The sequence below is a fragment of the Oxyura jamaicensis genome, chromosome 20, assembly GCF_011077185.1.
Source record: "Oxyura jamaicensis isolate SHBP4307 breed ruddy duck chromosome 20, BPBGC_Ojam_1.0, whole genome shotgun sequence".
Lineage (NCBI taxonomy): Eukaryota > Metazoa > Chordata > Aves > Anseriformes > Anatidae > Oxyura > Oxyura jamaicensis.
The window spans coordinates 14234984-14259774 of record NC_048912.1 but is presented as its reverse complement, the minus strand read 5'-3'; the positions used below and the strand labels follow the sequence as shown (position 1 = coordinate 14259774).

At 47.7% G+C, this 24791-nt stretch overlaps 1 protein-coding gene across 1 annotated transcript; it reads left to right on the top strand.

The window, feature by feature from the left end:
* Positions 1 to 79: 79 nt before the first annotated feature.
* On the top strand, positions 80 to 22700 carry PRPF6 (pre-mRNA processing factor 6). The gene is made up of 21 exons (XM_035343559.1): positions 80 to 244; positions 719 to 887; positions 1488 to 1606; positions 1773 to 1851; positions 2426 to 2602; positions 3036 to 3191; positions 3893 to 3987; positions 4673 to 4829; positions 5042 to 5204; positions 7913 to 8031; positions 8637 to 8855; positions 10443 to 10565; positions 11103 to 11224; positions 12338 to 12476; positions 13457 to 13576; positions 14737 to 14913; positions 15731 to 15864; positions 16176 to 16267; positions 18320 to 18434; positions 20448 to 20574; positions 21352 to 22700. Exons 1-21 carry the CDS (start codon positions 174 to 176, stop codon positions 21502 to 21504), a joined length of 2826 nt encoding a protein of 941 aa, XP_035199450.1. The 5' UTR covers positions 80 to 173; the 3' UTR covers positions 21505 to 22700.
* Positions 22701 to 24791: the final 2091 nt, after the last annotated feature.

Here is a 24791-nt window from a genome sequence, read left to right as displayed (position 1 = left end):
CCCCCCCTCCTCCTCCCCCCCGCTCCCCCCTCCCCTCCCGGTCCCGCCGCCGCACCGGGGAGGCCCCGCCCCTCCCCGCCCCTCCCGGAACCGGAAGTGCCGCGCTGCCCGCCGGGTAACCGCTTCCGCCGCCGCCGCCGCCGCTGCTGTTGTCGTCTCTCCCCGCCGCCGCGATGAACAAGAAGAAGAAGCCGTTCCTGGGCATGCCCGCGCCCCTCGGCTACGTGCCGGGGCTGGGCCGCGGGTGAGGCGCTGCGCCGGGCCCTGCTCCCCACCCTCCCCGGTACCGGGCCCGGTACTCCTCGTGGCCGGGTCTGCGGCCTGCCCCGCTCAGCCCGGCCGTGAGGGCCCTGTGGGGCCGGGGCTTTCCTCCCGGGGACACCCAGACCGGCTGCGTGAGAGGCTGGGACCCCCGCTAATCCCACCCGGTCCTCGGTCACCCTGTTCTATCCGTGCCCCAGCACCGTGCAGCCTCCGAGGCCTCCCTTTCGCTGTGCCCCGCTCGGTACCGGGTGGGGGCAGAGCCGTGAGCCCCACAAGCCCCAAGTCCTGCAGGGAAATCACCCCGCGGGTGTGTGTTTGGGGGGTGCTGCCGGTGCCCTCCCCGCACCGGGGATACCGGTGGCGGTGGCCGGGGTCGGTACCGGCCGTGGCACCGTCCCCGTGTAGTGCTGGGGCTGTGACGCACTCACTCCCTGCCCCGTCTTTGTCTCCACAGGGCCACCGGCTTCACCACCCGCTCCGACATTGGCCCCGCTCGCGACGCCAACGACCCCGTGGATGACCGCCATGCGCCCCCGGGGAAAAGGACGGTCGGGGACCAGATGAAGAAGAACCAGACGGCTGATGATGACGACGAGGACTTGAACGACACCAATTACGATGAGGTGATGGGATGGCGAGCGTCCTGGAGATGCTGTACCCCAAGTAGAAGTCCCGTAGCTCCCCGTTCCCTGATCATAAAACCCTCCGTTAGCTGAGGCTGCGGGGCCGGGCTTTCCTGTAGCCTGCCAACAATGCTCCTTTTTTTTTATTTATTTTTATTGAGACGTGGCGTGGTGCTCCCAGACTTCTTGTTCTGGCCTTGGTCCAGCTGTCGTGGTTTAATGATCCGTACACAGCACTGAGCGTCCTGGGAAGAGGCCCATAAATAGATTATTAGCTGAAGCACTTTGTGGGATGTATTTTTTATATTCTCCTGCACAAGTGCAATCAAAGCTCTTGTGATTATGCGTATTTGGGAACCTGTTTATCGCTTATTAGAAGCAATTTTGAAGCATTTTTTGTTTTGGGAAAATAGAAGGGGTGGCAGAAGAAAGCTGCTTTTAATTAAGGGCTGTGTTAGTCTGGTGCAAGATTAAGACTCACCTGCTTTGTTTCCCTGGGTGGCAGCGGGCTGTGCTGGGTGTGTAACAGGAGCTTGAAGCTGAGCGTTCTGCTTTTTTCCCTTTTTTTCCTCCTTTTTATTTCTCCCTTCACGTTCTTAGTTCAACGGCTATGCTGGGAGCCTGTTCTCAAGCGGTCCCTATGAGAAGGACGACGAGGAAGCAGATGCTATTTATGCAGCTTTGGATAAAAGGATGGATGAACGGAGGAAGGAGAGAAGGTAGGGTTAATCCAACGCTGCCATGGGATGTTTCCCCATTCGTGTTCCAGAGTTTCCCTCTGGAAAAAATATTTTGGATGCCTTCTGATCAAACCCCATTTTCTGTCATGCTTAACGCCTTGCCCGGTGTTGCTTTGAGCATAACCTCAGTCCTCCTTCCTCAAAGGGAACAACGGGAGAAAGAGGAAATCGAAAAATACCGTATGGAACGACCCAAAATTCAGCAGCAGTTCTCCGACTTGAAAGTAAGGACAAAATGTTGTCACCGGTGTGACTTTTCTCTCTGCTTTGTGGGAGGTGGGCGCGCGATTGCATTTATTTGCTCAAAATCTGTGTTATCGCACAAATACTCTCTGTGGGGGGAAAAAAACAGGAGAATAAAGCTGGTAGCTGGTGGGGCAGAAGCTGTTGTAGGCTTGGAACGCTCCCCAGGGTAGTTTTCAGTCAGAGTTGCGCGGTCAGATGGTGTAACTGGATCTGCTGACTAAATCTGCTGTTAAATAGAATGGATCGTTCGGGTTATTGTTTAGTGATCGCGCATAAAACGGTGCTGCAGACGCTGAGATTAACCTGCGTGTTTGTAGCTCTGGGTTTAAGAACAAAATTGGTTTGGAATCTCGGTCTGGACTAAAACCAAATTGTAATTAAACGCTTTTAGTTCTTTTCTTACATTGGATTAGGGGAAAAAAAATCTGATCTTTGACCTCTCAGTCTTTTTTTCCTTGAAAGAATTCAAGCTGAATTAAATCAGTTAAGGACTGTGAGTAGCTTAAAGGATCACATTTCTCAAATAACTCATGATAACTCGTGTTTGGGTAGCGGAAGCTAGCGGAGGTCACAGAAGAAGAGTGGCTGAGCATTCCAGAGGTTGGCGATGCCAGGAACAAGCGTCAGAGGAATCCTCGTTATGAGAAGCTGACTCCCGTACCCGACAGCTTCTTCGCAAAACATTTACAGTCGGGGGAGAATCACACCACTGTTGACCCACGCCAGACGGTGAGTGTGGCCTGATGATCTGACCTGTTCTTAATTAAGTAGACACGAGGGTTAATCTGTGCGTTCATTAGTGGGATATGGAGGAAAAAAAAGATTCCTGAGTACAAATCTTGCTGTAGTTTGCAAATCCGTCAAAGGACCTTAAATTCCTGACCTTGCTGGAATCTTTCAGTGCATACCCGTTGCCAGACAAAGCCTGAGGATGGATGGGGAAGTCTGTTTTTTGTGTTAAAAGTGGGAAAAAAAGTGTTTTTTGCTCTTCTCTGTATGTAGAATGGTGAGAATGAGCTTTGGTGAGCTTAAAAAATGTCCTTTTCTGTTACATTAACATCTTGCGAATATGGAACAGAAAAGAAAGTCAATATACAGCCGGAATTCTTCTAGAAATCTCAACAGGTTCTTAGGAATATGTTCCTCTCACTCTTGTTTTCAGCAATTTGGTGGATTGAATACCCCCTATCCAGGGGGCTTGAATACTCCGTACCCAGGAGGGATGACACCAGGCTTAATGACACCTGGGACAGGTGAATTGGATATGAGGAAGATCGGCCAAGCCAGGAACACCCTGATGGATATGAGGCTAAGCCAGGTAAGCACGTTGGAAGGTGGGATCTGCCACAGGTGTACCTGGAGTTGGTGGTGTGCTGCTATTTAACACCTGGTTTTAGGAAAGTCTTTCATTCTCTTGGGTGTTAGATAGGAGACACAGCTTAGCTGCGACTCGAAAGAATTTTTCACTCCTCCTTTCCCAATCTCGTGCTCTCTACGCTAACAGAGTTTCCTGAGCAATAACAGTTTGTCACTGGAAATCTTCATCGCGATGGGAAAACGAACTGCACTGGTACACCAGAGGTCGACTTCAGACAAATCATGCCGATAGCTTTGTCAGGGAAGACATCTCCTCGGGATTTATTCAGGACAGAAAGCTGAGAAATACTACCTTTGTGTCATTGACTTCCATTCCTTTTCATTGATTTTTCCCATCCAAATCTGGTTCAAACTAAAAAGGATGGACTTGAGCTGTCTGAGCTGCGAGACCTTGTGGTGGCTGGAAGCCGAGCCGCTTGCTTTCTGGCTCTGCAGTGGTACTGAGTTTTTAACTGTAAAGTCGTGTGTTTTAGAAGTGGGGACAAAAACTAATCAGGAAGGGAAGGACTTGTCTTTTCCTTCTTCCTCGGTCTTGGTAACAGATAAACATCTGAAGACTTTTTGTGTAGCAGCAGTGCCTCATGCAGGCAGGTTGTGGGGCTGTGAGCGCTCATTTCAGTACTGCTGGCTTCGCTTTCCCAGGTGTCAGACTCCGTGAGTGGCCAGACTGTGGTGGATCCCAAAGGATATCTGACAGACCTGAATTCCATGATTCCCACACACGGAGGAGATATCAAGTAAGTTTAAGGGTTGGCTGGTTTAGCCTCTTAAGGGCTGTGCATATAAATGGAAATCTGCCTGAGTGGGTGGCTTGTAGAATGTTTAGTTTGTAGAAGATGGTAGGTGAGTTTGGGGGATGAATTCTTTTAACTTGAGATCCAGAACATTCTCCCAACTGGTGTGTTTAGCATCTGACCTGGATGAATTAATTGCGGGGATTGGTTCTGTTCTGTCCCCGGACTGTATGCCAGTGATGGTAGCAGGCAGCTGCCTGCCAGCCGGGAAGTAATTGTACCTGTGTAGTGCTGGTTTAGGCTTGACTGGTCACCTCCGAAGCCATGTGTCATAAAGGATTGCCACGTAACTCAAAACACGATGTGCAAATCTTGATCATAAGACCTGACCTAAATCAATGCTGTGGGTTATTAGCTTCCAATTTAAATGCCCCTCTGTAATTCCTTAAAATACAACGATATATAAACATATTTAAATACTAAACCAATTCTCACAACAATGTTGTGTGTTAATGTCTGTTAGTAAGCTTGTTTTGGTAGCATTTAGTTTGTTACCGGTATGGAAATGTTTGAGGTCACAGGTGTTGTGTGTCTGAATGTGGCTGAGAAGAACTGACTGTACTTACAGATTCAGGAGAATTGTCTGCTAGCACGCTGACAGCTTCTACCTGTCTTTCCCCTTCATTAGCGATATTAAAAAGGCTCGTTTGCTCCTGAAATCTGTACGAGAGACCAACCCTCATCATCCACCAGCTTGGATAGCGTCAGCCCGACTGGAGGAAGTCACTGGCAAACTGCAGGTGGCTCGGAACCTTATCATGAAAGGAACAGAGATGTGCCCCAAGGTCAGAATTGCTTTGCTTCTCCGCTGGTCCTTGCAGGACAGTAGGAAAAGGTGGTGGTGACAAGCAGCAGCGTCTGTCTGTCAAGCTCCTATCAGCTACAGTCCGATACTGCTTCTCTATCTGCAATGTTAAAAACACATTTAGCTAAAAGCTCTGGTTTTAGGTTCTCACACTACTTGTTTTGATATAAAGGCAGACTTTTTTTCTGACAGAGTGAAGATGTTTGGTTAGAAGCTGCTCGGCTTCAGCCTGGGGATACAGCCAAGGCCGTTGTGGCCCAAGCTGTCCGCCACCTCCCGCAGTCCGTCCGGATCTATATAAGAGCAGCAGAGCTGGAGACAGATATCCGGGCAAAGAAGCGCGTTCTTAGGAAAGGTGAGAGCTTCTGCAGCGCCGGGGAACAAAGTCTTCGAGTCCCTCTGCATTGTCTTGTAAATTGTTCAAGATATGTCCATAAGTTTTTTTTTTTTAAAAAGATGCTTTTATTTTTTTTCCTCCTTGGTGAAAATACAGTTGTTAATAATGTATGCCTCAACGCTGGAACACGCTGCCGTTGAGTCAGAGTGGAGAGCTGCCAGTACGCGTAAAACAGCCCCCAGCAGAAAGCTGCTCCCGCTGAGCAATTGCAAAATGACATCTTACTGAAAACAATTCCATCTTGGTCAAGGTTGGAGAGGTAGATGGAAGCAATTCAAAAAAACATGCTCTGAGGGGAAAAGGGTGCTTTAACAATCTTCTTGTGATATGTTTTAAAAAAAAAAGATGTCAGACTTTATATATGAGCTCTGGCTCGTCTATAACCTGTTAGGGACCACGGTGATATTTGGTGGAGGAGCTTTAAAGGCCTTGGGGATCTCATATCATTGAGCCTGGTGAGCCTTGGGATTTGCTGTAGTGTAGCAATTTCTGTGTTCTTGACAGCTTTTCTCTGTGGTGCTTACCCAAAACCTTACATCTTCATTGCATTGAACTTGGAAGTTTCCGTCTTCTGTGGAATCGCCATCTTTTCGCAAACCTGTTCTCTCCTAACAGCAGTCCGTGTTTTCCTGGGCCCGGGTTTTCCTTGCAGGCTCACAGTATCAGTTGATTACTTGGACTGATGTGCCTGTCTCAGCAGAGATTAGATCCTTCACAAGTATTCAACTGTATCAATTACATCTCCTGACTTCAATCCAGACAGGGACAAGGGTCTGGAATTAATATGTTTAATCTCTGCGATGCAGTCTACAGTATTAAATAACTTGGCTTCAAAGGGAGTAAATTGCTTCCTTCTTACTACTGCACGCAAATGGCATCTCGGTGTGAAATGCTCTCTTACTGCGGGTGACAACGCGTGGATGAAAGGCACTTCAAGATTGCTGGGGCTGAAGTTGTGGGAGTTCAAATATTTACTCTTTGGTAGTTTTATTCTCATCGGCCAAGCAGCGCAGTGTTCTCCGGAGCATTGCTCCTGCGACACCTCGTTCTTCTGCAAGAACGGTAACAGATGCTTCACAGGAAAACACTTCTGCATGAGCACAACTAGATTTCTGAGTCCAGCTCAGGTAGGAAGGCATCAGGTGTGAAAGAAAAGACTTGTGCATTAGTCCTGAGGCTGTGCGTTTGTTTTCAGCGTTGTGTCTTTCTCTGGTTTGTGGAACCACCTACTTAATCCCTGATACAAAGCTGTTAGTGGAGCAGAATATGATTTACCGTGCTGTTTCCACTCTCTGCATGTTAGCAGCCAGCTTCACAGTGCTCCTGCACTTCCCGGGGAACACCAGTAACAGTGCTTGGAACTGTTTGGGTGTATAGTCATAACACAAGTGGCAGGTTAACCCAGTATGTGCCCCAAAACATAAAACACTGACTGCCAGGTAATGTCACTGAAGTGTGATCTCTCATATTGCATTTCCCTCTCCTGTCTGTTGGCCATGTGCATTTCTGCCATCTAGCACAACGTCTGGAGTTCTTAAAGCCTCTCTCTGGCTACAGAGACAGCAAGCTGAGTGTTTAAAATACATCTTGAGGTATAAAAATCGAACGCTCTATCTACGAAAACAGGCTCTGTCTTGCTGAGCAGTGCTTTCAGCTCTTGCACACTGATATTATTCACTTAAAATGCTTCAGAAAAATCTCCTGCTGCTGTAGACTCCAGGAGGAATGGTTAATGCCCAGATGCTCGGCGCACACTACTTGTAAATGCTCTCTGCATTTCTGTAGAGCTCCAATGTGCTCTGAAGTTCATGCTCAGCAGTGTGCCTCAGCCTTTGCAGGCGTGTTTAAAGAAACAGCTTTGCCCGGAAGCCTGGCAAGTTCCAAAGTACTTTTAGATGCATCTTCTCCTGTTTCTGTGGTCCTGTGATTATACTTTCGTTATTGATAAAGGATGTGTTCAGTCCTCTGCTACTACGTTTATGTAAAATCACCGTGGAGGCAATGAAACCTGTACTGTGTATGGTTTTCTAAGCTGTAGTGACAAAAGGGTTTTTTTAAAACAACAATTAGCTTCTCAGTAGTAGAAGTAAGAAAAAAAAATAGCTTCTCATTAGTTTTGAAGGTACACTCGTGGGTAAAAAATTCAGTGAAAATAAGGGCTTTCTGGTTTTGTCAGATGAGCCCTGTTTGCAAAGCGTTTGTCTTAATGCAATTTAATGAGGCATAGAAATCCTAAAGAGTGTGAAATTCTTTATTAGAGTAATGTAGACTTAACCCTTGTATATTCAAGGTTTTCTACCAGCAGGGTATGTATTAAGACAATATATTGGAACGTTTATCAGAATGCAGAAACCCTTTTGACTGTGCTGAGAGTTGAGGCTTTGTTCAGCTAGGTGTTTTCCTGAAGAGGAAGCAATTACAGCTTGTAATGAGAAAAGCCCCTGGCTTCCCAAAACCTGTTTCCAATTATAATTAAGTAGTTTTTTTTATTTTCTGATTTTAAGTTCTCATCGTTGAAGCAAGAGCTAGCGTAAGGATAGTTCCCTCTGTTCTTTCAGGAAATTTCATCTGTAATAAGACAAGGCCTTTAACATATCTCTGACAACAATATTTCTCTTTGGGGAACTTCTTTATCATGATTTACATAATTGTTTTTGCCTCTCTAGCCCTTGAGCATGTTCCAAATTCAGTGCGTTTGTGGAAGGCAGCTGTGGAGTTAGAAGAACCTGAGGATGCCAGGATCATGCTGAGTCGAGCTGTGGAATGCTGCCCAACTAGTGTTGAAGTAAGTTTTATGTTTTTGTTTTTTGTTTTTAAAAAAGGGAAAATAAAGCAACCTCCTACACTCTGCTGTAGGTTAGCAGTAGAGCTTTGACAACAAAAGGCAGGTAAGTGCACTAGTTCCCCTCTAGGCCTTTTATGAAGGATGTGATGAGTAGAGAACTATTTTTTTTTCCCCAGACTTAATTGTCTGGTAGTTGTTACATGCCTCATTTTCCTGCGTAATTTTTGTATTAGTTATGCCAGCGTGCTGCTGTGCCTGCAGTGGCCAATTAGCCGTGTTTACATTCGTGTTTAGTGCCTTGACAATTGTGAAAACAAGCATATGGGGAATCTAAGACAAAGTTGCTTGTTCCTGAGATGTTGAACCAAGGGGTGCGTGCAGCAGCCTGACAAATGAAGATGATACCTTGAGATGATTAGGATTTAGCTCTAAGGACAGTCGTAGACTCTGGTTTTACTATTTCTGCTTTGGTATTCTGCAGCCTGCTTATGCTACGTGAGGACAATTGCCAACTAGTAGCAAACAGAATGGAGCTGCTTATCTCTTAGGGCTGACACTGTCATCTCCTCGTTCTAAGCTAAAATACATCTTCTGTTGCTCTGCAGCTGTGGCTTGCGCTGGCGAGACTGGAGACATATGAGAATGCTCGTAAAGTCCTTAACAAAGCCCGTGAGAATATTCCAACAGATCGTCACATTTGGATTACTGCTGCCAAATTGGAAGAAGCCAATGGAAACACCCAGATGGTGGAGAAAATCATCGACAGAGCCATCACATCTCTTAGGGCTAACGGGGTGGAAATCAACAGAGAGCAATGGATACAGGTATTGGCTTCTCTTGGTTAGCGACCCAGGTGAACCCTTCAAGTTCTGTTTTGAAGGCTGCTGGTGCTAGGTACTGTGGGACTGAGCTATTCTGCACTAGGCTTATCAGCACAGAGCCCTGTGAAAATGCAAGAGGTGAGACTAAAACACTGAGGAGGGCCAAGAGCAGATTTAAGCGGTGCCCTGGGGTGTCATTACATGTGTTGAGCTGAGGAATACCTGGTTTACTTCTCTCTTGGAAAATAACCAGCTTCAAGTTGAAGCAGCTGCTGCCTCAGGTAGGATGGAGGCCTTAAACCTCCAGGGAATTATTTGTATATTTTTTGCATGTGTCTTTTTTGGCTTAAAAGGTACCTGTTTGCCAGTTAAGTCTGTTGGGTGCTGTAAGAAGTCAATACAAACATTGAGTGTGCAGCAGATAGGAAATACTCTCCGTCCTTTATTGGCTCACACTGCCTCCTGAGGCTGTGTGAAGTACTCACAGCTGACACACGGAACCGTGTTACATGGTAATGTTTACAAAACGTGACCTCTGCAGGTTCATCGCAGTTACACATCAGCCTATTTTTGACCTTCTGTACTAGAAAAGCAGCAAGAAGCTGTATGGCTTTTCAGTCTTTTGGTCTGCCTTTGAAAGCTTTGGTGCTTGAGTTTCCTGAGTTAGTAAGACACTTCAAAGGCTGTTGCCATTTAAATCACTTGATGTTCAGGTTAAAATAACTCTTGTTCAGGTTAAAATAACTCTTTTCCTCCTGAATATGTACTGCTACTATATTTAAACATAAGCCTTTTAAAACAATTTACTACTGAAATAATTTACAGTGGGTCAAGGCAGCAAAATGTTCTTGGCACAGTGCTTAAGAGGGTATTGGTAATGAACAAGGCATTTAATATTAAACGGATATCCTTGTTAACATCTAAATGAATTTTAACTTTCTTTTTTACAATTAAAGGTTAATTTCAACTTCTGTTTTTTTTTTTTTTAAAAAAAACCCTCTGCATCTGTCTTCTCGAGTTCCTTTTCGGTACTAGAACAGTTCCATTTCTGTTATCTGATCAGAGATCTGTTTAACAAGTTTAAGCAAGTCATGCAAAGCCTTCTGCAAGCTTTATGTCAGACACTGTTCTATATGTACTCTAATGACACAGCCTTTGCAGCTGTAACTTAACAGTGGTTGAGAGTGCGTTTAAGAGCAGTTCTTGCTTAGCCTTAAATTCAAAGCTGAAAGAAGCTCAGCAGCTTTGATGCTACAATTCGCTCGTCTTGAATTCTTGCATTTTTTTATTGGCCAAGTCTCTGCTTGGCCCAACCCAGGGGAAGTCAGCGCAGCGGGAAGAGGAGACCTTACAGCCTGGAGAGGTCACGCGTTGTCACACTCTCTCTCCTCTGATTGATTCTGTGCACAGCTGTAGTGCATTCCTTGGGGGTGTAGTCTCACTGGTGTCAAGATCTGTTTGAGTAATAAGATCCTTGTAATGCACAGTGACCCGCAGCGTCCCCGTGTTTGTGCCCGAGGAATTGCTGCTGCAGAATCTAACTTACTGTGCTGATTCTCAAAGTGAGCAGGCTGTTGTCCTTGTCTCTAGGATGCGGAGGAATGTGATAAAGCCGGAAGCGTGGCCACGTGCCAGGCAATCATGCGAGCTGTGATTGGGATTGGGATTGAGGAAGAAGATCGGAAACATACCTGGATGGAAGATGCAGACAGCGTATGTCCAGCTGGGATACTGTTTTTTTAACTGGGGAAAATGGAACTGGAACCAGGGAAATCAGGATATTTTAATCAGTGAAAGTGGATGTGGCTCACACGTTATCTGCCTGCACTTGGCCATTAAACATGCGCTACAAACTAAATTTTATTTCAGCATGAGGAAACACCCATTTCAGTGACCTTGAGCTGGGTTTACAGCAGTAGGTAGCCCTGCTAACGTGCTTATAGTTTATCATGTAAAAAGCAAAGTGTGAATACGAAAGCCTTTACAAAGACTTGCTAACTTTTCAGGCTGGCCTCTGAGCATCAGTCCCTCTGGAAGGCCAGTGATGCTTGTGCACTGATAGAGGAATGCTTAAAAATTCCTCCCTGCCTCCCTTTAAAGAGCTGATAGTAACTGCTCTGTTATACAGAGTGACCCAATTCATGCGTTACTCACTGAGTTCTGTATTGAATTATGAATTGTGTCATTCTTTCTTGCCCTTGACTTCAGCGCAACCCTAAGCTGGCTTAATTCCGGTCTGTTTCTCCTTAGTGTGTTGCTCATAACGCTCTGGAGTGTGCCCGAGCAATTTACGCGTATGCCTTGCAAGTTTTCCCAAGCAAGAAGAGCGTGTGGCTGAGAGCGGCGTACTTCGAAAAGAACCATGGAACAAGGTATGTGTACCCTCTTCGTGTGGCTCCTTAATACAGCCTGCTAGACCAGGGAGGTGGAAGAGCCACGAGGTCAGCAATAAAGCGTAGTCTTCCCCAAACGGAGTGAGTTCAGCTGGTGAAAGCTCAACGGCATCGTTTGCCGCTCTGACCTTCTTTGTTGTGCTCAGATAATCTTTATTTTCTTCGTAAGATAATGAAAAGTTCTCTGACAAAACGTATTACTTAGTAAAAATAGCTGTGAATAGGTGAGGTAGGGATAATCATCTTTGAGAAGGTATTTCTGAAAAAATTGGGAATATAGAATGACAAGTCACCTAGAAATACAGCGTGTTATGCAGCGTGTTTCGTTCCATTTCTGTAGGTAAATTACTTCAGCACTGAGGCTGTCTGAGCACCTCCTGCTTACACTGTGAATGTGTATCAGAATCTGAACTAAGATGGGCGTTATACTGTCACGGCCTGGGCCTCTTATTTTGATTATTCATAAAGTACTACACATTTAAAGCGTTTTTTGCCCCAAAATTTACAATAAAACAGTCTCTGTAATAGACCACCTACAGATGTGGAGTTAGTCTTAGCAAAGCTTATTGTGTGGAAGTGGCTGCGGATGCTGAGTTCCACATCGTTCAAGGCTTTTTTTGGGTCAAGTGTGTCTGCTTTTGATGTTGTTCTCCCGTGTTTTCCCGGTGGTGGCTTCCTTTTAAGCAACTTATTCTACCTGAAGTCCATTTTCTGGAGGAGGAAAAAAAAAAAACAATAAGATCAAGCCAGCTTCATGTAATAATTCTGAAAAACTTCCTGTCTTGGTTTCTGCTAAGGTTTGTTTAGAAGACTGGCTCTTTCCAGGCCAGATGAGTTGTTTATGCACGGAGTCTTACCGCAAAAGCTATCAAACAAAGATGTCTGAACAATGAGCCGTTTGTGGAGCGCTGATTTCAGAACCCTTGTGAAAAAAGACCTCACCCTTTCCTTGTTAATGAAACAACTTATCAAGGTTTACGATGTTGGACTTTGCAACAATATTTATAGCACTGAGTGATAGTGGAAATGGTGTGTGAGAGCTCGCCTCTGGCAATATTTCGAGTGATTGTAACTTGCTCTTTCTTGTCTCAGAGAATCCTTGGAGGCTCTTTTGCAGAGAGCCGTTGCTCACTGTCCCAAAGCAGAAGTGCTCTGGCTCATGGGAGCCAAGTCGAAGTGGCTGGCGGGAGACGTGCCAGCAGCCAGAAGCATTCTGGCCCTGGCTTTCCAGGTGGGTATGTTACACGTGTGATGTTCGCTGTGACTGCTGAAGAGAACGGAGTAGACTTTTTTCTGTCACCACTCCCCTGATTTCTGCTCTCTTTCAATATGAGGGGTCTTGCACTGTTCTTTGATAGTTTTACGTGGCAAAGCGTTGTCCTGTAAGATAGCAGCAAGCTGGAAACCAGGCCGTGTTACTGCTCTTCCAGTATTCCCCACCAAGCTGTGAGTTCATAAAACACTAATGTTACTATCACGGTTCCCACCCATCCCAGTCATGGATCAGAATCCTCCTGTACTGGGTAGTCATCTGCCCTAATTAATGAGGTTGCTGTATTAACGATGGCTTTGACCAAACCCACTAATCCACTGCAAAATGAAGGGAATCCGTGGATGCTAGAAGACAGGCAGAGTGGTATACTGGGAACAAAGCCCCGAAAGCTAATTGTCAGTAAAAAAAAAAAAGAAACAAAAAAAGCAAATAACAGCTTCTGAGCAGGGAGGTAGAAGTGAGTTACTTCCTAGACATGTTTGTGGCACTTTTTGTTGGTATCCTGAAGACTTCTTGACGTGGTTGTCACCGAGATGACTTGTGTTGGAGGAGCGTTGTACACAGACTTCAGCTGGGAATCCGACCTCCGGGTTTTTTGTTCAGGCATAATAAAGCGAGGGTCTCGCTGTGACAGACCCTGTGATTTCTTCTAGTATTTAAAGTGGAAGTTCAGAAGATCAAGCAGTAATGGTTTGCAACAATTGAGAAGTGTCCGACTTCTCAACCGGCACGTATCTTTGTGTTGCGCATCTGTTTTGTAGAATTTCTGTGAACTTCAAAGGTCAAAGAAGACTGGGAGGAGCTTGAACTGGGAAAAAAAATATATCCTAGTGTGGATTGACAAAGCTCTGATTTCAATTTTAATCTGGATCAAATGAAGGATTAAATCTGCTGTTGATTCACTGTATGCATTTGTCTGTCATTTTATGTTCTTGCAGGCCAACCCCAACAGCGAGGAGATCTGGCTGGCTGCCGTGAAGCTCGAGTCAGAAAACAATGAATATGAAAGAGCGAGGAGGCTGCTGGCAAAAGCTCGCAGCAGTGCCCCCACTGCAAGGGTAAGGATGTGTGAAGGGTGGGGAGACTGAGGCTTCTCGTGCCCATGGGGGAGTTGAGTCGGAAGGAGAAGTTCCTTTAGTTCTGCGGCCTTAGTGATTGACCAGATGGCTCCCTGCCATTGCCTTTTGCAGGCACTGTAGCGCTTCTCCAGTGAATTGCGACACAAAATGGGGGCATGATGGGAAAAAAGGCTAAGATCAAGTGAAGGGTTTCGTTTTTTTTTCTACACAAATGGCAAAAGTCAGGAAATTCCCAGTTTACAGCTGTTTGTATAACGTTCCTGTTGCATAAAAGCGTGTCTTGGAAAAGGGAGAGAAAATACTTTCACAGACTCACGCTTGCAGTGCTAAAGACGGCACCAGGCAAGTTTGTTTAAAGTTACACACTTGGGTTTATCTCTTCCCTTACTTCTGGTATGATAAACTTTGTCAGTTTTTAGCTGTGTGTACAGAACCATTTTAATTTTTCAAAGTAAGAGAAAAGATGTGGTTCCTTATGTGGAAAAGGAGATTCCCCTTGCCCCCGATTTGTAATTCATTCGAGATCTTTTAGGCTGGCCTCTTCCTTCTTTGTCCATCAGGGAGCTTCTGTCCAGCTGGGGTTGGAAACTCTTTCCTCTTTTGCAAAGTCATGGGGGGAGTTTGGGAACTGGGAGGACAGGGATTAAAGAGCAGCTAAATGGCCCTCAGTCTGTATTGTATTTCTAACAGCTGTAAGCAAAAAGGAAGGTGTTGGGGGGCAGAAACACACATTTACCGGTGTGCAATTAGCAGGACTTGCAGCTTAAAGCCATAACGAGGAATTACGTGCCCTTGGTAGCTTGGATGTGAGGAGATCATTCTGTGCAGATGAAGTAGGCTCAGTTTTGTTACTGGTTTTGCTCCTGAAGCTATGCTCTGCGTCAGCCTTCTCATTGTTGAGGAAGAGGTTGATCGCTGTCCCAATTCCCTTGATACTGGTGTTTTACCTTTCTCATTGCTCTCTGTTCCTGCAACTTAACCCTGACTTTTTTTTACTCCAAAGTGTAGCTAATGAGTAACATACTAATGAATGTGTGAATATGGGAGCCCACAATATTCTGCGTTGCCAGAATAATATTGTTGGCAGTAACGTTTCTTCAATGGCTGCTAGTGATAAATGGCTGTGCTTTTTTTCTCAGGTCTTCATGAAGTCTGTGAAGTTAGAATGGGTGCTCGGAAACATTGCTGCAGCCCAGGAGCTCTGTGAGGAAGCCCTGAAACACTACGAGGACTTCCCCAAACTGTGGATGATGAAAGGACAAATTGAAGAACAAAAGGAGCTGGTAGAGAAAGCACGGGAGGCTTATAATCAAGGGGTAAGATGTAATTGCTTTGTGCTTCTGGCATGGACAGATGTCTGTCCCTCCACTTGGATTTGAAGGGCTTCAGCCCAGATTAACTGAAAAGGTGACTTCAGTTCTCTCCCTGTTCTTGGTTAAAACAGTAACAGAAAAATCCTAGGGTCTTGAAAGAAGCAGCAAAAACTCCCTACCCACTTCCCATGTTCGCTTTCTTGCTTGAGAGAGTTTGCTGTATGCTTGACTACTCACTCGTATGGAAAAAGTCACTGCACAGTAATTCTAAGACCTGTAAGGAATAACAGTAGAACTCCTAATAGAAAAGCTTGCTAATGAGCTTAGATACACGCTGTAAGAGGAGGTGGGCTGCAGAGCACTCGTCTCTTTTAAATGGTAATTGGTGTCCTCGTGTATGAACGCTCCTGAAACTCATCAGCCATGAAAGTAATGTGGAAGCGAGTTAATGACTTCCCCGGCTTCAAAGGCAGTGTGTTTCCTGCATGCTCTGTGATTTGGTTATGTATTAGAGCCCTCCATCTCCAGACAGAGCACAGACTGTAGGTGTGCTGTTAAGGGAAGTGTATTCTTCTTCTTTTGCTGCTGAGATAGCTCGGTCCTAGCTGATGTGCTGTTATCTGGCTGTCGTAGGTATAGGAGAAACTAATTTTCTGTACCGTTCAGTGCTGTAAGATTAGCTAGAAGAAATTTGAGCGATGTAGTCAGCTTTATTTCACTCCTGAAATCCCCAGGAGGATGTAAGGAAGGAAGTCGGTTTCTATAGGGATTGTAATATGTTTTCAAATGTACATAATGTGCTTTTTGTTATTTTAAACAGTTGAAAAAGTGTCCCCATTCCATACCCCTGTGGCTTTTGCTGTCCAGGCTGGAGGAGAAGGTGGGGCAGTTGACCAGAGCAAGAGCCATCTTGGAAAAGTCTCGCCTGAAGAATCCAAAGAATCCAGATCTCTGGTGAGTTGTAGCCCAAATTCCATCCATGTCCTCACGAGGCCAATACACGCTTCAGGATGGCATTTTACATCTCAGCCAGGGGGTCTTTGGTTTCTATTACAGTCACTTTCTCATGTAACTTTTAACCTAAGCCGTTAGCAAATAAAGGTTACGTTTGCTTTTAAATGGAGAGGGATGGGAAGATGTCCGTCACCTGTGTGCCTTCAGAATACGACCGAATGTTTGTGGTTTCTTGTGACTTCCACGTGATTTGCTGTTGGTTTCCACGCAGTGAATGTTTCCATAAATACCATCACTGGGTCTCTTCCCAGGTTAGAGTCCGTGCGACTGGAGTACAGAGCTGGGCTAAAGAACATCGCAAATACTCTGATGGCCAAGGCGTTGCAAGAGTGCCCCAATTCAGGTGAGATGGATCTCGTTTTTATCTTAAACGCAGCTCTGTTTGCTTGGAAAAAGATAAGCCTTTATCAGCTAAGATGTCCTTTTTGGCCGTGTTTCAAAAAACGGCGTTGCGGAGAGGTGTCGGTCATCCTGCGAAGGAGATGTTGAGGGTTTTTGTGAGTAATCCTGGTTACTTGCTGGTGTCTCACCAGAGAGGCCGTGGGTTGGTGTTCATGTCTTGGGGTCTGTGGTCCACGGCTTGTTCCCAGCTTTCCTGGTAAAGTATCTTGGGTGGCTTTTCTCTGAAGCTGGTAAAAAAAAAATCTGCCAAGGTTTAAAGTTGAAGAAAGACTCTCAAGAGTTTGCAGTTAGGGAGTTCAGTGGAAAAAGGATGGGTTTTTCCCTGTCTTGTTGGAGTGTAGCTGGCCAGAGGAGACTTCTGTTGGTGGTTCGCCCACCCTGGTTTTACTACTAGTCAGGCCTGTGCTTAATAACGTGCCCTGACAGCAACTTCAGTCAGTCGTGATTAGGGCCTCACGTACCATAAATGTTTAGTCCTGCTTTTTCAATATTTTAACCTATTTAAGAAAGGGCAGATAGGTCAGATAACATAAGTCACTCGGTTCTAACTAGCCGTGGAAACGTTTGCCTCTTGGGATGGGAGGCGAAAGTGCAGAACGCTTCCCTGTTTTTTGGCAGAATTAGGCAGAAGGCTTAATCATCTGAACATGCTGACATCTTTGGAGAGAAGATGTCATGTAAGTACAAAAAGCAGTAGCCTACCACGGGGCAAGCCTTCTTTATTGGCCTTCGGGCTTGGTTTTAGAAGGTGTTCAATTGGTGGCTGCTGAAGCCCCGGGGAAATAATGGGAATGAAGTGGCTTTTATGACACGATAAACTCATTGCAAGCTGCTCGCTGTGCAAGTGGGTCAATAAAGCTACCACACGAGCCCCGCTTTGTTTTGTGAGTGACCTCATGCTTAGTGTGCGTTTGCCACCGCAGGCTTTTTACAGCATCCGCCTGTTGCTATGGAAATAGGCAGCAGGGTCTCAGGTTTTGTATAAATAAAATAGCTTCCAACCCTTATCTTAAAACCCTACAAATAAATAAATGAAAAGCCTGCAGGAATTAGTTCATTGGACACCTACAGTCACGTAAACCAGAGACTTGTGTCCCTCGGTTGCTGAGTTGGTTACCGTTCCTGACAGCTGATGGCACGTAGGAGGAAACCGAAATACGGCGGTGTTTGTGTCCTCAGCAGGCCTGAAAAGAGAGCCACAAAATATGGTTTGACCCTGTGTATAAAGAGGAAATAGGTAAGAAGGGAAGAGCTCTGCTCCAGTCTGTCACTGCAGTCATCAAAGTCTGTATAAATTCCCGTGGTGCGGTTTATGGGAAGTGAGAGCACTCTGATGGAGTCCTGGCAGACACGAGCTTTCAGGCTTTGCTTTGAAGTGATCAGCAGGTACGGTTGGCTGACGTGAGAAGCTGAAGATTTCATGCTCCTCCGAGCGTGTTTCCTTTCTTGCTTTTGCCAATGAAAAGATCTAGGGATTCAACCCAGCTTTCCTGGGCCTGCTGTGTCCTTCATCGTAGGTGCGGGGAGCCAGCAGCAGTGAGGCTGTGGCGCTCCTCGGCGCCCCTGGAACCGCTTCCAAGCGGTGCACTTCTGGGACTTCTGCTGCTGAAGCTACCCGTTGAGACCAAGGGAAGCCTTTCCCTTGGTTACTGCTGAGTTGCCCTCCCCTGTTCCACTGCTTACGGTGCCTCCTCGGAAAGGCACAAGCTCTGGTCTCGTGCCCACCAGCGCAGGGAGGGTGGAAGCTGCAGCTGGGTTCTGGTACAGAAACACCTCGAACCGAAGGTCCGGTGTGGTGCGACCCGTAACTAAACTTCAGAGTACTGAAAGAAATCTGTGCTGGAAGTGATTTGGGGTGTGGTGGAGGAGTGGGGCTAACTTCCAGGACGGGGGCAGTAGTGCTGCTGGCTTTGGAGAGCGCTGGCCTGCTGGCAGGGTGGGGAGGCTTAGCCTGAAATACCACTGAACGATCTTCCTCCTTGACTTGATTAAGGAATCCTGTGGTCAGAGGCAATTTTCCTTGAAGCGCGACCGCAACGGAAGACCAAGAGTGTGGATGCTCTGAAGAAGTGTGAACACGACCCGCACGTCCTGTTGGCTGTGGCCAAGTGAGTTCCTGCGCTTCATGTAGTAAAAAAAAAAATACTCATTTCTGTGTGTGGCTGCATCCGTGATGAAACACCGCACTTGAGCGTGACCACACGATGCTGGCTGCAGCACTTTTAATGAGCCTCAAAGCAAGGAACAGCTCTCGAGCTGTCTCCTAGTAACTGTGCAAATCTGCTGCTCTGCCTTGATTCAAAACAGGGGATGTCAGCCTGCCCTCCAGCTGTTCTGGTGGGTCTGAGGCTGCAGCACGGACAGTAATACATTCACACGGAGTCCTTCGTCAGGGCTGGGTTTTGGCAGTCTGAAAACTGCATCTTTGTTTCCCCTGAAGTGGAGTTTTAACATGTTTTCAGATGAGCGAGGCTTCCGCTAGGTTTTATAGGGTGTGTTCTAAGTATTTTTGAAAATACGGATGATTTTTGCCGGTGGTTGTTCGCGTTTTATGCGGCTATGTTCTTCATATTTTCTCCCTCTCCTAGATTGTGTTGGATTTTTTTAATCCTGAGCTTAGATTGTGCTGTTTTAGTCCTCTCCCTTCCTGAATTTCTGCTATGTCAGTTTTTTCTTCAGTTGTGGCCCTTCCTGGAATGCAGACTACAAGTCACTCCGTAGTTTGCTTCTCTGGAACAGGAAGATAATCCACTAGGAATTGTCTTCTTTGCTAAATCAAGTTGTGAGGCTGCCGCTGATGGAAAACTTAACTAGAACAGCCTCACCATATCCCTTCTGACCTGATGTGTAGATGGCTCCGCAGCAGCAGCGATTGGAGCAAACTTTCTTTTCTTCCTCTGTGAAGACCAGAAGAGGTTAACGCAGGAAGCACGTTGCCCAAACAGTTGCCCAATTCTTTCACAACTCTTTTTTATAGGCCAAAGAAAACTGCAGGACACACTCCAGTGACTGCAACGCTGGCTTCTGCCAGATAACAGCTGCCTTGTCCTGCTTTTGCAGCAAGCGAGAAAAACGTTAACTTTTTGCTTTATTGAAGCTGCTTCCAGGCCCCTTCTGGTACAGCCTCAGGCGGTTTAGCCCCTAATCCCAACACAAAGAGCTTCCACCTCCCATCACGACTTGTGTGTAGGTACGGTGGTACCACGGCCTGTCACACGTCTGTGGAAAGCTTTAAATCTTGCTGAAGAAGGCCACTACCTGCAGGTGTTTAGCCTCTGCTATCGTTGTTCGTGCTCTTTTAAATCGCAGTTTATTTAACACGGAACAATCAAGGGTATTACAGGGCTTAAAAACAATCACATAAGCTGTATAATTTTATGGCTGGCTAAGCTCTTTATGAGGGATGGCTGTTTGATTTGATAAGGGCCTTACTCGCTGAAATGAACTCGTTAATGCGAAGGAATGAAACCAATAGACTATTGATTCAGCTGGTTGATTACCGGGGCGAAATTTAAGAATTCACAAGTACCTTTTTGAAATGGCAGCGGTCAGGCTGAGTGCCAGGCTGGGATTTGAGTGTGGGACGTTGCATGCCTGCCTTTCCTTGTAAAGTGCAGGTGGAAGGAGCGAGATCAGTGTACCTGAGCCTGTGCCCACGTGCGGTCATGGCTCCAGTGCTTCTCGTTTGCAGCTGTTCGGATGTTAATTGCTAGGTGCTAAAATGAACTTGAAATAATAAAAGACTGGGGGAGGGGAAATAGAAGGAGGGATGTGATCCTGTCCCTTTCTACACTATGTCTGGAACAGCAAAATTAAGCAAACGAGTTAGCAGAGATGGAGCTCAGAGTAATCCTCCCCCTCTCCGAGAGCCTCTCTCTTCCCTTAGCTGGGACTGTCTTTACCTGTCACAGTGTGGGGGGAGTGAGGAGGAAGCCCTGGGTGTTCTTTCCAGTCCTCTTGTGTCTCTTCCGTTCCTGGGGCAAGTGCAGTGTGCAGGTGACTGCGGAACCTGGTGTTTCCTTCCTGGGAGAACAAAGAAACGAAATATCTGTAGAGCCTTGAGGTTGGAGTGCTTGTGTTCCTCTGAAGAGGTTCTCCCTTCCCTCTGCTTTTCTCAACAGGTTGTTCTGGAGCGAGCGTAAAATAACCAAGGCCCGAGAGTGGTTCCACCGAACTGTGAAGATAGATTCTGACCTGGGAGACGCCTGGGCTTTCTTTTACAAATTTGAGCTTCAGCATGGCACGGAGGTGAGCGCACAGCTGGGCACGGGGAGCAGGGGGAAGGCAGCAGGAGTCCCGTGGTGCTGGTGGTTGCTTTGTCCTGGGAGCTGCTGCAGCACGGGGCCACGCGCACCGCTGCTGCTCCCTGTCTGGCTTCCAGAAGAGGAAGCTAAGGCTGTCCCGCCTGGTCTTGAGTGAGCATGAACAGGCATGTGTGGTGCTTTTTAAAAGACACCGTCGTTAGCAGAGCTGTCTTTCAGGTTGCTTTGCCATCCACAGTCATGCTAGTTTGTGCAAATAAAGCTCTGAAATCAATCTTGCTTCTGTAAAACGCGAGCTTCCTCGGAGGCTTTCCTGTAATCGTGGTGCTGGATGTGTGTAACTCGTCCCATGTCTGCACAAGTGTCAAGTGCAGGTTGCACGTGGACACGGCTGTAGGAACAAGCTGTCCTAATCTCTGAGGGTGTTTTTTACTGCCTGATATCGCTGACGTGATGGGAGTGTTTATCTTCTGACTTCAGAAAGACCTCTCGCTTGACCTGTCTCATGCAGGTGGTAACACAAAGGAAGCTTCTGCTGCAGTTCCTTTGGTGTATCCAAAACTTGCTCGACTGTAATCAGGCCAGTTCGTTCAGCGAGGCAGGAGAATTTTAACCCCGGCTTCCAAACCCCCTTTAAGGGAGGTGGGGGGGAGGCTTTGGATGAGTGTTTGAATTAGGGAGGGGACTATTGAACACTTGACTCTCTGCTGGAACAAACCAGGGCATTAAGAGACCTGCAAACTGTTGCTTCTCTTCCTCACAGGAACAACAAGAAGAGGTAAGGAAGCGCTGCGAGAACGCTGAACCCCGCCACGGAGAGCTCTGGTGTGACGTCTCCAAGGACATAGCAAACTGGCAGAAGAAGATCGGAGAGATTCTTGTGCTTGTGGCAGCCAAGCTTAAAAACACGTTCTAGGGCGCGCTGCCTTCAGCTGGATCAGTCATCTCTGTCGGGCCTGTCTGCCTGCCTGCTTTCAGATCGTTTGCCCGCAGAGTGGCAGATTTCAGAGGACGGGAGATGGGTGGCAATATGACAGATCTTTCTTCCAAAAAGCAAAGCTGGGTCCTCCTCCTTTTCCTGGTGATAGTGCTCTAGGCTCACACAATGCCGTAATCAGCTTCTGCAGCACAAGTGCATCTCATTCCCCTCTGAATGTTGCTGCTGGTGTAATTGCAGGGGAGCCGAGCGGTTCTCTCAGGCTGTGTTGGCATTTTCATTTTGATGCCTGAATCCCCTCTGTAAATACGAGCCTTAATCAGCGCTCGCGTGGTTTCTGATGTTAGCAGTTGCTCTGGATTCCTCTGCGGCACGAACGCCCCTCCTGCCCTTGTCCTTTGTGCGGTTCCTTCAGTGTTTGGCCCACCTGATGCAATTTCTCTGCCAGCATCTGTTGTGTTGCTGTTTGAATGTCCTCAGAGATGGGGCAGGGCTCTGCTGGGGGGGGGGGAGCTGGGCAGCTGAGGGGAATGGCTGGGGTGAGCCTTTTTTTAAAAAAAATCCCTTTTTTGGCCAAAGGTCTGGTCTGACTTGATCTCCTCCAGGCAAGCTGCAACACAACTCGAGTATTCCTCAAACCTGAGCAGATGGAGCATTTTGTGAGATTCCAGAGCATATTTTTAGAGACTTTCCTTAATTTTTTTAAGTGTACATAGTATGACCTTATTCTCGTAGGTGCCCGATCGCATGAAGCACAGCGGTATTTTAAAGTAATAAGGCGAAAGCCGGCAACCCCTGCAGGCCCTTTTAGAGGAAAAACCTTTTGTTAGAGCCGTGGAGGGACCGTGCACCTGTACAGTGCCATCAGTGGGTGTTTGGGAAGGCTGTCCTCAGGTGCAGATGGCGAAGAGCAGACTGATCAGAGCGAGATCTTGGCGTTTGGGACCCTTTGAAAGTTGTCTTCAATTCTCTGTACTTGCAACCTGTGTTACTTTGACCTGACGAACCTGCCTGACTTGTGATCGTTCGTTGAACTAGAAGGTGTAATGCCGTGCGTATTGGGATTTAGAAGTATCCAGGTCTGTGTGTGTGCAGTATGTAATGAGCTAGAGGAAAAAACCACCTTATTTGTCTGGAAAATCTGTATAAAACATGGCTTGTGCTTTGTTTCCTTACGTTCTCTTTGACTGTGGTCTCGCCTTTGTACTCTGACTGGGAAGAGAGGCTCTGATAGCTGAAAGCTTTGAACTTGCCAGGCTCTCACCACTTGGGAACATTTCTCCCAGGGGTGGTTGCACCAAGTTGTGCCGCATCCTCCTGCCAAAAGCAACGGTGCGCGTGAAAGGTCTGCGTCTTAACACCGAAGCAGAAATGTTTGGCCTTGGAGCAGGAGCCTGTCTTCTGGATTTATCATAGGAATCCTGTGAACTCTTGTCCTTTCTCTTGAGTGGCTGATGAACGGGTGAGAAGCTGCATTTTCTTGAAGAAGGGTGTAGATCGTGGATGTCCCGTGGGCTTGTGGCTTCCCGAAGGTGAGTGAGAGATGTTAGGGCTGAGGGACTTGCTGAGGGATTCCGCGCCATCACTGGCATCGGCCCTGAGCGTGGGGTGAGGCTGGGGAGTGGGATGGAGACGTCAGTCTGTGTTGGAGAGGAGAGGGTGGGCGTGTGGGAGGGGGATGTGGCTAGACCAGGGTTTCAGGAGCCAAAAACTGCAGGAGAAATAAATCAGCAGTCTTCAGCGTGTTCAAGTCCTTGTGCCTCTCACGTGCCTTTCACCTTTCTTCCATAACGTCATCTGTGGAAGTGCTGGGACATGGGGCCTGGCTTTCACCTGTCTGGGAGGTGAAAATGGAGTTCCAGTTTAGTTCCAGTTCAGTTCCAGCTTCTGTGGCACTGAAGCACAGCGAAGTGCTTGGGAAAGCTGCCTGCAAGATGGCATTTAAATTCCTCAGCCCTGGGGAAACCGCAGTGGCACGGCTCTTGCTGGAGAAACTCCTGAGTTGTGAAGCGTTTGGAGCATCTCCCTGGAGTTAAATGCTCTGTGCTGGTCGGGATCAGCGCGCTGCCCCTGCCCCTTTCAGGTGGCAGCATCGCATCTAAGAGGATTCCTTGGGCAGAGGCTACCCGAGCTTTTAGATGGTTTTCTTTTTCAGAAAAAAAAGGGATCATCCATCTTAGAGCCTTTAATGTTTGGAGACGGCTTTGTGTTTTCAAATGGATTATGGCACCCACAAAATCTAACTATATTTAGAGCTCCGTAAAGAAGTTATATGGGCCCTGTCCTCAGCGGTATGCTCTTGTGTATGCTGTGGTTCCCACGTCGCCTGATGAACATTTGCCTGCTCAGATGCCTCCTGCTCGCCCTTGCCAAGCTGAGAAAAGTCGGATTCTTCAGCTCTTTGTTTTATCTCACGCTAGCGGAGCCTCGCGTGTGAGGCTGACTCCGAGCGCATCCTGCCTGAGAGAGCGACGGCGAGTCTGGGCTTTGCTTTCCCTGCCTGGGCTTGTGTGCGAATGGCGATGTGCCCCTCAAACCGGGGGGGGAGCAGGACGATTTGGTTTGGCTGACGGCACGGGAACACCGCGTGCGGGCGGGTATTTGAGCACTGTCCCAGCGCTTTCTCCAGCCACCTGCGCTGTGCAGCCACAGGTGCTACCCAGGGCTGGCAGCAGCCTGTGCGTTTAGAACGATGCTAATTAAGGAAATGCTAACGACGCTCCCGGTGCCCTGTGGCCGTATTTCAGCGTATTCCCGCAGCCCTGCCCTGCTCCTGCGCAGGGCCGTGTCTCCCTCCTGGCCTCCGCGGGGCTGAGCCCACGCAGCGCTTTCTCTGCGAGCCCCATTCGGGCCCTTCGAGGAAGAGGGAGCCTCTTGTACCCTGACCCTCCAGGCACGGCTTCTCAGCACGAGCAGGACGCTTGGCTTGCCGCCTCCAGCTCCTCTCCCAGCCCGCAGCTCGCTCCTTTCCTTCCCCGGCTCCTGCGCTCGCCCAGCTCCTTAGCGGGGCTGCTGGGGGCTCCATCCTGCGGGGTCCTGGGCGATGCTGCGGGGAGGCAGCGGGCAGCCGGGGCTGGGCCCAGCGGTGCTCCCCCCCCCCCGCCTTATGGGGCCGGGCTCGTCCCCTCCCACCGCGGCCCCGCGCGTGGAGCCAAGTTCAAACCGCGAGCCCCAGCGCGGCGGCGGAGCGGGACGCGGCGGGGGGCCGGGCTGGGGGCCCCCAGTGCCTGCGGGGCTCCATGGTGAGTGTGTTGGGGCTGGGGGCG